Below are 13,971 nucleotides of genomic sequence, written 5' to 3' on the forward strand. Positions count from 1 at the left end.
TTATGAGCTTTGCTTCCATTAGTTCATACTTTTTTAATACTAAACAAATAAATAACATTCAATTTTAAAGATATGAATCATTGCACAACAACAGATGGTGTATCGATTCTTAGAACAAAGCAAGTGAAGTCTGTAATACGAAGAAAGTAAATATAAAAATATCTCATATGTCAACAGAATCAATAAAGACTAACAACCGAAAACAAGTTCAACAAGGAAGTCCTAAACCGTCATCTACGTACGACGGATATCATTATAAACCCAAAATTCCCTGTTCGCATGTGACATGTTCACCATAAGCTGACGCCACTCTGGGTTGGCAATTAAGTACTTCATAGCATCCAAATATACTTGCGGTGGAAGTTGCATACTTTCCAAAATTGACTGACAATTTTCCAGGGAATATCGATCCGTCCAACCACTTGTGTTCTCTTGGGTCCCATCACCGCCACTGCGAGTTGATGCCGCAGATCCCATAGTCTTATTGGAAATAGCTTGCGCCAACTGAGTCATCGCACCCAAAAATGGGTTTCCCTCCTCGTCTCTCCTTCTCCTCCTCCTATTTACGGATCTGCTATCTCCATACCTATTAGATCGTTTTTCTCCAGTTGATCTATCTGGATCAGGATCGAAGTCATCTTCATTCATGTTTGCCTCGATGGGATCGGAAAAACACACGGTGGATGCCGCAGGTTCAGATGCAGATGTGAAAGCAAATCTGCCAGTTGCATTTTGCTTCTCGAATATGACCTCATATAACTCTCTATCAACGAGTCCTTTATGTAGGAATTGCTGCGCACCAGGGTTTTGCTGTTATTGAAAAACAAACATACACATTAATTTATATTTACCCAAAACAAAAAGTGCATACCGACTACTGCGTTATAAGAATTGGAAAAAAGAAAATGTTATTTACCTTTATATATTCTTCCCATATCTCTTTAGGACATGTTGGAGTTTGGGACTCGTGATCCCAACCAAACCCCGTATGTCCTATTAGCATACGCCAAGACCTGTATGTTGATCGCAAGCGTTGGTACTTAGAAGCCAACTGTTGCACTTCCAATTTCTTCTGCGCTACATTTTGTAATTGTTCACTAATCCTCCTATGGTCAGAAGCTCTTATTGCAGTACCGTGGGTTGTTTTCACCCGCTCAGCCAACAGTTCTAAGAACCTATGGGTGAGTTCAGCAGTCCATTGAACGGACTCACTCATCTAATAATAGTAGGGTGAGAAGAACAATCATGATTGAAATATTGTAACAATTAGGATACATATCAATATAAACATATGCAACATATAACATTATAAACAAAACATACAGAAAATATTACCTCGTTTGACCCAACACTGCTTTCAACAGAAAGTACGGGGGACACGACGGTCAAGGTAGACCAACAAGGTCTTTTGTGTACCCCAATTCTGAATAAACGTCGACCTGTCTTCTGGCGTCGAAAGTAGTGATCAATTCTGCGATGGTGGGCTGAGTGACATGTACAATTGTTCATGGCATTGTAAGTGACTTGCAGTTATCAACCTACAAAATGATTAATACATAAGTTAGACAAATCATCACCTATTCAAACCATTGATTAGTTTGCTGGAATGAATAAGAACCTGGACTGACTTTCCAGCCTTTAAATTTAACTCTGCATATAAAATAATCTACAAATTCTTTATTCATTAAGGCACAAAATGCAAAAAAGAAATGGGTCAGAGTTAGAGAAACAGCCAAGGTTAATACTTTCAAATTATTATGCTCACCTAACAAATAAAACCAAGATTTCGCCATAATTAAATCAGACAATAAATGATTACTAAAGACCCATATACATTCTCCAATCTTGTGAAGAAATTATCAGCTTTCCATCAACAAGTCGACTAGCATCATTATAGTTGTCCATAGATAAGACAGCAATGCTAGGCATGAAGTTGATTTTTCCATTAATCATAAGATATATCTCAATGGCATAAGATATATGGTGCACCAAACAGAAACAAATAAACTACATTGGAGCTTAAGCAGGGTAAATATAGCAGATGGTACAGATGAAATAAGCTGGGTACATGCAGCAGAGGTTATGCATATTAACAAAGCAAGGATATTATAAATTGTATGAATATGACTGGCAAAAACAGGTTTAGAGCAATATGCATAAACTCAATGAAAAAAGTTATACCTTCCGGAAGGCCAAAATATCAGCCAAGGGAATTGATAATGTAATCTTTAAAGCAACATAAAGAGAATCAGTGAGTGACCTATCACCATACAGCTCAAACACACCAAGCTTCCAGACAGAGCTGTCATGACAAAAGGAAGAAATAAAAAACCACATGAAAAATAGCCAGCACCATATATCTTATCCCATTTAGTCAAACTCAAGACAAAACTAGCCCCACCGAATCCATTAATCATAAGGAACCAAAAAACCAAAAATGATTTTTCACCAAGTAGGTGGTCCTAATGGGTCTAACTCCAAACTTGTGGTAGCTATCACCTATGTCCACACACAGAACTAAACTACAACAAATTACTCAACCATCACAAACCATTCATAAATTCCCACATTACCAACCACCCATCAAAATTGAAACTTTCCAAACAAGTCCTCTCTGTCAAACCATATAACCACAATCACAAGACACATACATACACCAAAATTCCACCATATTCACAACACATTCTGCAAAACGACGTCCCTACTCGTTTCCAGAAACACAAAAAACACAACTGGGTTTTAAGTTTCACTGCATCATACAATAAAAATTGTCATTTTTTTTCCAGTTCTTAATTCATTACGGTACAAAATGGTAATATGTAAAGCTTAGAAATTGAAAAAATAAAAATCAAAATAAAATTCTGAAAGTGGAAGGTACCAACAGATCGGCAGCGCCTTTGATTGAAAGTTGAAACTGAGAATTGTTCAAAGAGTAGCCCTAATTTGCGCACGGTGGTGAAGAGAGCCGTTTTATATATCCTGCGCCTCTTTCTTACCCTACGCTTTCTCGCTGTCCACCCATCACTCTTGATGACTCAGAGAACGACATCGTTGAAGGATTAGAAACCAACAATCTGCTTTGGTGGAGAATAGTGGAGTAAATGATGAGATTTCAGGAAATGAAGAGCTTTGTAGCAGCTGGGCGAGAAGGAGAAGGAGGAATAGTGGAGTAAAGATGTTTCAGTGTGCTTCAATATTCGTTGATGGACTGAGTGAGAGGAGAAGTCACGGGTGTATGCAGAGAAGATGTCAGTTGTTGTTGGGAAAAATAAATGCAAAAAACTCACAACGGTCAAAAAATACTGAGTTGCATTTGATGGATATCTGAACCAAACAAAGTGTTTACTGTACCCTTTATTGAGAAACTCATTGACAATTTTTTAAATACCGAAACAAACGCAGCCTAAAGTAAGCAACTAAAAAAATAAAGCAAATCAAACACAAGGATTTTAAAGTGGTTCAGCCAAATCGATTTAGTCTACATTTACTATCCACTCAAACAACACTAAGCAAAAACTTTCAACTATGCAATTTTAAAAGAGAAAAATTGCAAACTCTTTACACTATCCCCAAAAGCCCAATTATACCCTTAATAACAACCCACTGACTATTTTTTTTTTTTTTTTTTTTTTTTGTGTCTTTTCTTACACATTTTGAAATACTTTAAAAGCTCAAACTACTAGTCTATTTAAAGGGGAAAGTCCTTTAGCAACTTTTTTTCCCCAGCAATGTGGGATTCAAGGCATTATCCTAACAATAAGCATGAACGACTCTAGTAGATTTCTATATTATCATTGTTATATTGCGATATTTTTTTTTTTTTTATCATTGTTACGCATTTAATTTGTTAACATTATTCTTATTACATGCTTAATTTATTGTACGTTATATATTTCATATAATTATCTCAATGAGTATGCTCTGTGATCGTCACTATTAAGTTGGATCTTCCACATCAGAAAATAAAGAGAATTTTTACATTATCTAACACTGCAATTTATTATATATTTCTAACCATTTTTGTTTATTTCTTGGATTCATATTTATCATCTTATTTCTTATTCTAATCTCATATTTACTACACATTTATCATCATGAGTACTATATCAATATTATTTCTTTGCAACAAGAAATTTACAAATGTGAGACAATTATTATTTTGCAACCTGAAGTTTGCAAAAATGAGACAATTATTCAACGTTGGCAAAACCTGAAGTTCTGATACAATTATTTGACATTGTCAAACTTGAAGTTTTGATATAATTTTTTTATATTAATAGAACTTGAATTTCTGATTTAATTATCGATACTTTATTTTATCCTAAAGAACCTAGAATTCTTATGTCATTATTTTACATTAAAACTAGAAATTAAGTTTGTTATTGCCTAAAATTAAAGTAAATAAAAGCAAGAGAGGACAATGATGATGTTCGAAAAAGTTGTGTGATAAAGATGAAAATAATATTTCACCCCCATTATTCTTTTCATAATTTTTATCCTTTGCATTTTATATTTTTTACAGTTATATTATTCATTATAATATTTATTTTATTCTTTCTTTATTTAAAGTTTTTCAGAATGTCAAACATCATCAAGCTTCAATATAATATTCTTAAGCTTGATGGACAAAAATTATATTGAATAGGCTCTTGACATTGTTCTTCAGCTGGAATCCATGAGCCTTGTTGATTGACAGTTGAGTATGTGGATGTAAAAGATCCAATTAAGCTTGGGAAATTTTGAAAGAAAGATTTGACCACCAAAAATCAATGACAGTCCCACGAGCTCTATTGACTAGACTCTCTTACGTTTACAAGATTATAAAATTGTTACTGGATACTGTTAGGGCCAAAAATCGTCTTTGGTCCAAATAGGAGGAACGGGCCTGACACTGAAGAAAAAGTCATGCCCAATCCCGATGTCACCCAGCCGGATTAGGCCCATTCGGTACAAGATATAGCCGGTCCAACACAAGTGGGCACGAGCCTCCTAATCCCAGTCCATTTCCTAAAGTCCATGGGCGAGTCCAAAGCTCACAGCGCCCTCAGAATACTTTCCTACTCCTGATCAATCTCCCGATCAAAATCACCTTACTATTCCTGATCACTTTCTTGCTCGAAGTTACTCTCCTAATCAGAATCACCTTCCTATTCGGACACTGGTAAGACAGCTTACCACGGCCCTAATTTTTCTAGGGTTTGCATCAGAGTCATACTAGGACTCCTACTTCTACCAGGATTGGGAGACCAGACAGTCACTATATAAGCAAAGGTCAGCCCTCCCACAAAGGACACTACATTACACCTTCACACCCGAAGCTCCTACTTGAGAGTTTCACTTCACCGCCGTAGTCATAGTCCCCGACTAGATTTCCGGTAACCTCTTACTCCTTAGCCCTCACTATATTAGCCTTTCAGCCTTGTGTTTTCCGTTCGCTTCAGGCGTGTGTTTTTCTACGTATGTAGGTACAGCAGATCGCTAGTGGCCTCATCCTCATGGGATCAGACCCCCCTTCTGTATAGATAGATTTTTACGTCTACAGGTACAACTCAGCTTTGTTCAAAATTTTTCTCAATTGAGATTTTGTGGAGAAAATATCACTGAGAATATGATGTTAGGAAAAACATTTTCCATATTCCATCCCTCAAATATGGTCTTATAGCAACAATATTGGGAACGTAACTTCAAAAAGTTTTATAAATCTCATGTTTACTTGTTGCTGAGCAAAATAATGAACTCTTATTGAGAAACCACCAAACTCGCCCTACTAGCGTCGTACCATTGTGAACGCAACCACCAAAAATAATAATTGTGCGCCTGGGTATGATCATGGATGTCTGACCTGAAGGTGGTTAGGCTAAGAAGTTTCAGTCAAACCATTAGAAGTGGGATAAGACTAACCTAAGCACAAGAGAAGGAAATAATTGCAGAAAGTCAAGAAATAATGAAATCAAGTGTTATAGATGTGGTGGTAGAGGCCACTGGGCACGTATCTGTCATACTCCCAAACATTTGGTGGACCTATATCATGCTTCTATGAAAAATAAAGAAAAAAAGATAAGAGACAAATCTTACTGATGATTCTGATATAGTTGGTCTTGTAAATCTTGATGTCTCAGACTTTTTTTCAAGTCCAAATGGAAATATTGGTCATTTGATTGGTGATGATGATGCACAAGCCCTGAAGGATTAATGTTTATTACCTTTATGTTGTTTTGAAGTCATGCATGTTTGGAGTCATGAATTTTTTGTATCTTCTGTTACCATGTACTCCTTCCTTTCATGATTTTGTGAATATCATAGATGATGTAAACATTTTTATGCATGAAAGGATATGGACTTTAAAACTGAAGCATTGATTCCCAAAAATAACGAGGAAATGTGCTTGGCAGATAGTGCAACAACACACATGATCTTAAAGATAATTTAAAGATAAGTATTTTTTCTCAACTCCGACTTTAATAGAAGCTAAATGGGACCAAGATGAGTATCTGTGATGCCTTATAAGTAGCTCCATAAGATATCTATTCAGTTTTAAAGATATAAGATGCAATGGATACCATATTGAGACCACAAGTGAAAACAATAAAGAATTTCTTTTTATCACTTGTAGTGCATTGAGCCAAAAGCGTGTACTAGAGAAGCTTCATGCTATCTCTTTATGATAGTATAGAAACCTATGCAATCTTGAACCAGAAGTTCATTGATCCAAAAGTTTTTATGTTTTGGCATATCTATCTTGGTCACTTCAGATCTATGATGATGCATAGGACTATTGAAAATTCACATGGACATCCACTTGAGAATCAAAAAATATTATCGTCTAGTGAGAAACTTTTTATCGTATGTTCACAAGGCAAAATTCGTGGCCAGGTCATATTCTTTCAAGATTGGCATGGAATCCCCATCATTCCTAGCAAGGATTCAAGGGGATATATGTGGATCCATATCAAGTTGAGAGCACATTTCTCTAACTATCCAATTAAATTAATACGACTAGACGATGGTGGTGAATTTTCATCCGAAACATTTTATGATTATTGTATATCTATGGGAATCGATGTTGACCATCTAGTTTTAACATGTCCACACTCAAAATGGATTAGCAAAGTTTCTCATCAAAAGTTTGTAGGTAATTGCACGTATTTATTTATTGAGAACTCAATTACCTATTCTCCATGGTCAAACTAAAGACATCAAAATTAAATAACATGTTGTGAGAGAGGCCGAGCAAAACAAAGAAATCAGCTTGGTTCGTTGCTTGGGAAAGAACCAAGTTGCTGATATTATTACCAAAGGATTGAATAAGTCCAAGTTTGAAGAATTCAGACTCAAACTTGGAGTTTCCAGCATGAATATCAAGGAGGAGTGTTGATCATGAAGTTGGTCACATTTTTGTAATACTGGAGCTGCATACTTTGGCGGCAAAAAACTGAAGCTCTGTTGCTGTTTGGTTCTACTGTAATGCATCAGAATTTCTTTAATTGACATAACGTACACCTTAGGTAAATTCAGCTAAAAATCTTCTGTTGATTAGGTGTTAATGTAATGTGATGTGTTTGTAGTTGTTAGCAAAGTATGGCTGATTATTTTGATTGTAAAACCTACTGCAAAGTAGGTGCAACAGTGTAGTAATCTTTGTATATTTTGCCTTGTTGCTTAATGAATTCAGATCATTCTCGCATTATGCTTTTGTAAGTTAACTTTGCTTCAGTTTTTTCCTTAGAATTCTCCAGCTTTTAAAACCATCATTAATATGGAAGATGTTCACATTCAGTTTTATATGTGAAGTATAAGAAAAACTTTTCTACAGTTTGTCTTCTTAGTTTTACTGAGTTTTTGAATCTTTGAAAAAACAAATTGAATATCATTATCAGACGAGGAAATTGTAGATTATATAATGACTGCCGATATGACACATCCTTTGTGCTTCTCACCTTCTTAATCAGACTTTTCGCTGTCTATTTATGCTACCGTGGTAAAAGGTGTATATTTCAGAAAAAAGTAAATGCAAATAAATCAATTTTCAGAGATTGATAAGCAAACATGCTAACTGAGTATTTACAATTGTTAGCATTAGAGACCCTAAGCATGTATCCTCCTTTGCTAGATTCCTTCAGGAAGGTTGTTAAAGATTTTGAATACTATTCCCAAAGGATGGAATGTAAGACAAATATATATATATCATTTTTATTTCCTTATTTCTACGATTTCAAGTGGTTAATAAAAAAAATGGACCTTAAACCACCAGGCTGAGCCCCTAGGGGGAATTCATCGTATATTTTTCCCACTCATTTCTCTGCAAATTAACATTACTATATCCTTAAGTAATTAGTATGTATTTGATTCCTAAAATTCATTTTTGACATGAACTCTCTTCATCAATTTTAGGTAATTTCATAATTTGGGCTGCATGCATCACGGTTTGATCCAACACATTTTGAGGAAGAGGCTAATGCTCATTTGGAGGAGAGCCAAGGATTTGTCCCGGATATGAATTCGCAAGAATTGAAACTCTAGTTACCATTCATTACCTGGTGACCCAATTTCCATGGAAGCTGTGTTGCATGGACACTTCCTTCTCTAGAAATCCTTTTCCAGTTTTCAAGCAGGGATTGCAAATACAAATTGAGCCAAAGAACTTTGTCAATATCAATTAAACTAACAAAGTGAATGAATTTGTGAACAACAATACTAGTACAATCGATGGACTCAAAGATTCAATTTATGAGACTTGCTTTTTTCATGACGCGAGTGGTTTTTACCAACAGTTCATTTCTACCCTAGTATCTACATATTAAAATTTGTTTCATATACCTCTTTGTAACATCGTTTATTATTAAATGCATCTATTGTTTTTGAAATACATTATATACTCACTTAAAATTACATTTAGCGTTACAAGAGTATCATCTACACCCTCCTCCGCGACTAGCAAAACCCCTCCATCGAAAGATACTTAATATTTTTAATAACTTTGGATACGTTTGATCTCAGATTGTAAATAAAATAAAGCCATTGTTACATGGTTAAATAATTTTTAAACAGCTTACCGTGGTTTTACCAGGTCTTAGGCCATCACATCGCAGATTAGCATTTAGAAGTTGTTTGATAGTATTAATGCTTTCACTTGGACAGCAGCTCTCATTACAAATATCGCTTAACAATGGCAAAACAATGACCTTTTTTGTCTTTGATGAAAGGTCCAAACACTTGCATGATTTTATGATAAGATGGAGAACTTCAATCAAAGATACCCAGTTCCTTTTTGTTTACCATTAAACATCAAGAAGAAAACACGAGAGACCATACTGCTTTTCTGTATATGGTCCCTGATAAGGAACCAATCTTCACCAGAAGTTTTCCTGTCTAATAATTTCAGCTATGAACCTTTCAATCTATTTCAGTTTACTCGTTTTCCTTCTACCTCTGTACTATTTTATCCAGTTGGCAAGGAGAACTAATTCCAAAAAGCTTCCTCCAGGCTCTATGGGTTTACCAATTTAGGAAACACGCCATGCACACTGACACAATGGAACAATGGTTTCACGAGAGAATTGGGCAATATGGTCCTATTAAATAACTCAGTCTTTTTGGGACCCCAGCAGTATTTCTTCAGGGCAGGCTGCAAACAAGTTTGTGTACACTTGTGATGCTGATACTCTTGGCCCTCAGCAACACCATCCTTCAAAATGATTTGTGGTGAGAGGAACATTTTGGAGTTAAATGGAGATGACCACAAGCGTGTTAGGGGAATGCTTATGTCATTTCTGAAGCCTGAAGTTCTGAAGCAATATGTTGGGAAAATGGATGAAGAAATCAGAAAACACCTGAGATCACCTGGCATGGCAAGCAAAACATTGCAGTATGTCTAAATCTTTTGATAGTTAAAACATAAGCAGAATATTTTTTTGACATTAACATCTAAATCTATATACTTTGAGTTTGTATGCTTTCTGTTTCTCTTTGATGAAATGTGTATTGATAATAATTTTCTATGACAACATAGGTGATGCCATCGATGAAGACTCTCACCTTCAACATAATGAGTTCTCTTCTATTTGGATAGAACAAGGCGCAAGCAGAGATGCCCTTATAAAGCTTCTACGACAAATCATTGATGGCTCAGTGTCATTAGCAATAAATTTACCTTCACATCCTTTCGTCAAGGCCTTCAGGCTAGAGCGAAATTTAGATCAATGATCTTGGACCTTATACATGAAAGAGGGCGCATTGAAGCATCAAACTGCTGTTCCCCATCAAGATCTCATAACTTGCTTGCTTAGCATCCGAAATAGCGAAAATTCAATTATTTTATCGGATGAAGAAATAGTAAACAATGTCATAGTTTTAATGATTGCTGGACATGACACATCCTCTGTTCTCATCACCTTCTTGGTCAGGCTTTTAGCCACAAATCCTACAGTTTATGAGACATTGTTCAAGGATGCAAATATTTAATTTTCAATGCTAATTATCAAACAAACTTATTGAGTTGTTGGTTGAGATTGTAGAACAGAGAGAATAACTAAGAGCAAAGCTTCAGGGGAGCACCTCACTGGGATGACCTGGCCAAAATGAAGTACACTTGGCGAGTAGCATTGGAACTTTGAGGATGTACCCGCCTGTTTTAGGCCCCTTCAAAAAGTCCTTAAAGCTTTGAATATGAAGGATTCACAATCCCCCAGGGATGGCAAGTATGAAACTAAATTTGATTAACTTACGTATATTTTGATACCAAGAATTATCTAATATGTACTTTCCGAAATTTCAGATCGTTTTGGGTGCATCCTTGACACACATGGATGAGAGATCTTCCCTGATCCATCAGTTGATCCGACACGGTTCGAGAAACAGGCTTCAATCCCACTTATGGTTTTGTGGATTCGGAGGAGGACCAAGATTTGTCCTGGATATGAGTTTGCAAGAATTGAAACTCTAAGAACCATTCATTACTTGGTGACCCAATTCACATGGAAACTCAGTTGTATGACACTTTCTCCAAAAATCCAATGCCATCTTTCAAGAGGGACACCAATACAAATTCAGCCAAAATAGTTTCAGTGAACTTTGTACTGGTTCTATTAATCTCTATGAAAAACTAATCATGTAACATATATTTGGTTTATTAAAAAATTGTTCAGCCTTTTAAGGAAGAGCCACTATATCTATCATACACCTGTCATAGAAAAGTTAGCTCGCTAAGCCTTTTTTCATCATTTGAAAAACAAGCTTGAAGGATTATGCTACAATACTTAAAGTGAAAAGCTCAAAATAGTTTGACAATCCATCTTTATACTAGTTTCTGCAAGTGTTGTAAACTGATACCAAAGACCCATTAATCACTCTGCCAACGCATCTTTGGATTTCGCAAGTTTGAAAGAAAGATAAAACTGGAATCCAGCAGGCCTAAATAACTGTACTGATTAGAGCATTTCATGAAAAAGCCGCTCTACAGCGGCTAGTTAGGCGTATCCTAAGAAAGAATTAGCTAGTTGTATTCCCAAAGCTCAAAACTTGTCTTTTTTTTGATAAGATGGATAAATTATTTCTTTTGATTATTTCAATGTATAAGGACACGATTGCTGCAATTATTGAATCTTTCTAACCAACCACCCACTTAAAAGTCTCTCCATAGACTGAATCTTGCTCTGTATTTTTTCTTGATCCTATTTTCTGCTTATTTTTTGAAAAAAGAACTTCAAAAAAGCTACCAGGTTCTTGGGGTTGCCTATCATAGGCCAAACACCAGTTGTTACATTCTTTGCAAACCAACACTACAGAAAATGGTTCGAAAGAATAAAGTATGGTCCCATTTCCAAACTCAGTCTCTTTGGGACCCCAACAGTATTCCTTTGTGGGCAGGCTGCAAATAAATTTATCTACACTTGTGATGGCAAGGCACTTGCCAACAGCAACCGCCATCGATTCGAAGGATTTGCGGCGGTTGAATATTACTGAGTTGAGTGGTGATGACCACAAGCTTATGAGGGGAGCTCTTGTGTCATTTTTAAAGCCTGAAGTTCTGAAACAATATGTAGGAAAATGGATCAAGAAATCAAAAACCATCTGGAGCTGCATTGGCGTGACAAAAAAAATGTTGCGGTATGTCAAAATTAATGGAATAGTTCTCTATGTTTTTCTGCTTTCTCTGTAGCAATTAATGTTGGACATCTCTCTATTTTTGCAACAACATAGGTAATGCCATTGATGAAGAGCCTCACCTTCAGCATAATGAGCTCAATCATATTTGATTGAACAAGGATCAACTTGTAGAGCATTTCCATGATATGATGGAGGGAATGTTGTCAATACCAATAATCTCCCCTTCACTCGGTTCCACCGTAGCCTCAAAGCTAGTGGAAGCTAGAAAGATAATCCTGCTCTTATTCATAAAAGAGGGCGGCACTCAAACAACACATTGCTTTTCCTCATCAGGATCTCGTCACTTGCTTGCTTGTATCAAAAGCAAGGACGATTCAATAGTAATATCCGACGAAGAACATAGATAACACCATATTATAATGATAGCAGATATAACACTTCCTCTGTGCTTATTACCTTCTTGGTCAGGCTTTTAGCTACTGATAAATTGGTTTGTGCCAACATTATCCAAGGTATGAATATCAAAATCATTCAATTTTTTCACATCTTTTTAAGGGAATGGCCATTTATTATTGATAACTTATTGAATTTGAGATTATAGAACAAGAGGGATAGCTAAATGCAAAGCTTCAGGGGAGGTCCTCACTGGGAAGATCTAGCCAAAATGAAGTACACTTGGAGAGTGGCATTGGAACTCTAAGAATGACCCTCCATTACTAGGTGCCTTCAGGAAATCCCTCACGATTTTGAATATGAAGGATATGTTATCTCCAAAGGATGGCAGGTATATGAAAATGACCGTCTCTCTCTTCTTAATAGTAAGAACAGGTTTAGTTGAACTACTAAAAAGAGTTTATTTGATTCATAAACATTTGAAAAAAATTTAAATGTTTGGTTGTATTTAATAAATAAATAAAAAAATAAACTTTAAAGATTTAGAATAACTATTTTACGACATATGTCCTATAAGCTCTTTTAAGCTGATGTAAAGTGTTTTTAAAAAAATATCCTTATTAACCATAAATTTGGCTTTATTTATTTTTGTTTATTAAAATCTGTTTTAATAAATTAATACTAAAGTTATATTTTATAAGCTCTATTCTAATAAACTATTCTTTAATAAGCTTTATTCAAATAAGGCCTAGTAAATGACCTTAAATGGATCTCCAATATTTGATAAACAGTGAATTTATGTAAATTCAAGTAATTTTGGCATCATCAATGACTCAAATGGATGAGAAGCTCTTCCCGGATCCATTGAAGTTTGATCCAACACGTTTTGAGAAACAGGCACCCCCTTTTGGGTTCGTAGCATTCGGAGGAGGACCAAGAATCTGTCCAGGATATGAGTTTGCAGGAAATTGCAACTCTAACTACAATTCATTACTTGGTGACCAAATTTTCTTGGAAGCTTTGTTGCAGGGATAATTCTTTCACTAGAAAACCGTTTCCAGTTTTCAAACAGGCATTACAAATAGAAATTGAGCCAAAGAATTCTACTCATCAACTCCTATAGGCTCTAATAATCTCAATGAGGATTAATGTATGTCAAAGGGGTTGTGGTTAAAATATTGATAACCTTTGCATATTTTATTTTTGATTGAAGTTGTTGGATGATAAAATCGTGTAAGTTGAATCTTCATCACGTGTCTCCCAAAGTGTCTTGTCACCAGGACGCATGTCAGCTCCTTAGAAGACACATAAAACTTCGAAGGGAAGAAAGTCAGCCACCTCTCAAAGACTGCATGTCAATCTGCACGTAGAGTCCTTCATCCTTAAGTAGACCTAGCAAAATCGGCGGGTGAATCGGATACAGGCTAGGTCCAAACGGGTGCAAGTCCCACAGGGGTACAGGTCCCATGGGTA

At 35.8% G+C, this 13,971-nt stretch overlaps 1 protein-coding gene and 2 pseudogenes across 1 annotated transcript; 2 read left to right on the forward strand and 1 right to left on the reverse strand.

Moving 5' to 3' along the window:
- Positions 1-124: 124 nt before the first annotated feature.
- LOC116141251 lies at positions 125-1,106 on the reverse strand. The gene is made up of 2 exons (XM_031426775.1): positions 917-1,106; positions 125-810 (listed from the first exon to the last, which is right to left on the reverse strand). The coding sequence occupies exons 1-2, from the start codon at positions 1,001-1,003 to the stop codon at positions 235-237; spliced, it is 663 nt and encodes a 220-aa protein (XP_031282635.1). The 5' UTR covers positions 1,004-1,106; the 3' UTR covers positions 125-234.
- An 8,127-nt stretch (positions 1,107-9,233) lies between these two features.
- Positions 9,234-11,058, forward strand: LOC116141222 (annotated as a pseudogene).
- A 478-nt stretch (positions 11,059-11,536) lies between these two features.
- LOC116141223 lies at positions 11,537-13,621 on the forward strand (annotated as a pseudogene).
- Positions 13,622-13,971: the final 350 nt, after the last annotated feature.

The sequence above is a fragment of the Pistacia vera genome, unplaced genomic scaffold, assembly GCF_008641045.1.
Source record: "Pistacia vera cultivar Batoury unplaced genomic scaffold, PisVer_v2 Contig396, whole genome shotgun sequence".
NCBI classification, from domain to species: domain Eukaryota; kingdom Viridiplantae; phylum Streptophyta; class Magnoliopsida; order Sapindales; family Anacardiaceae; genus Pistacia; species Pistacia vera.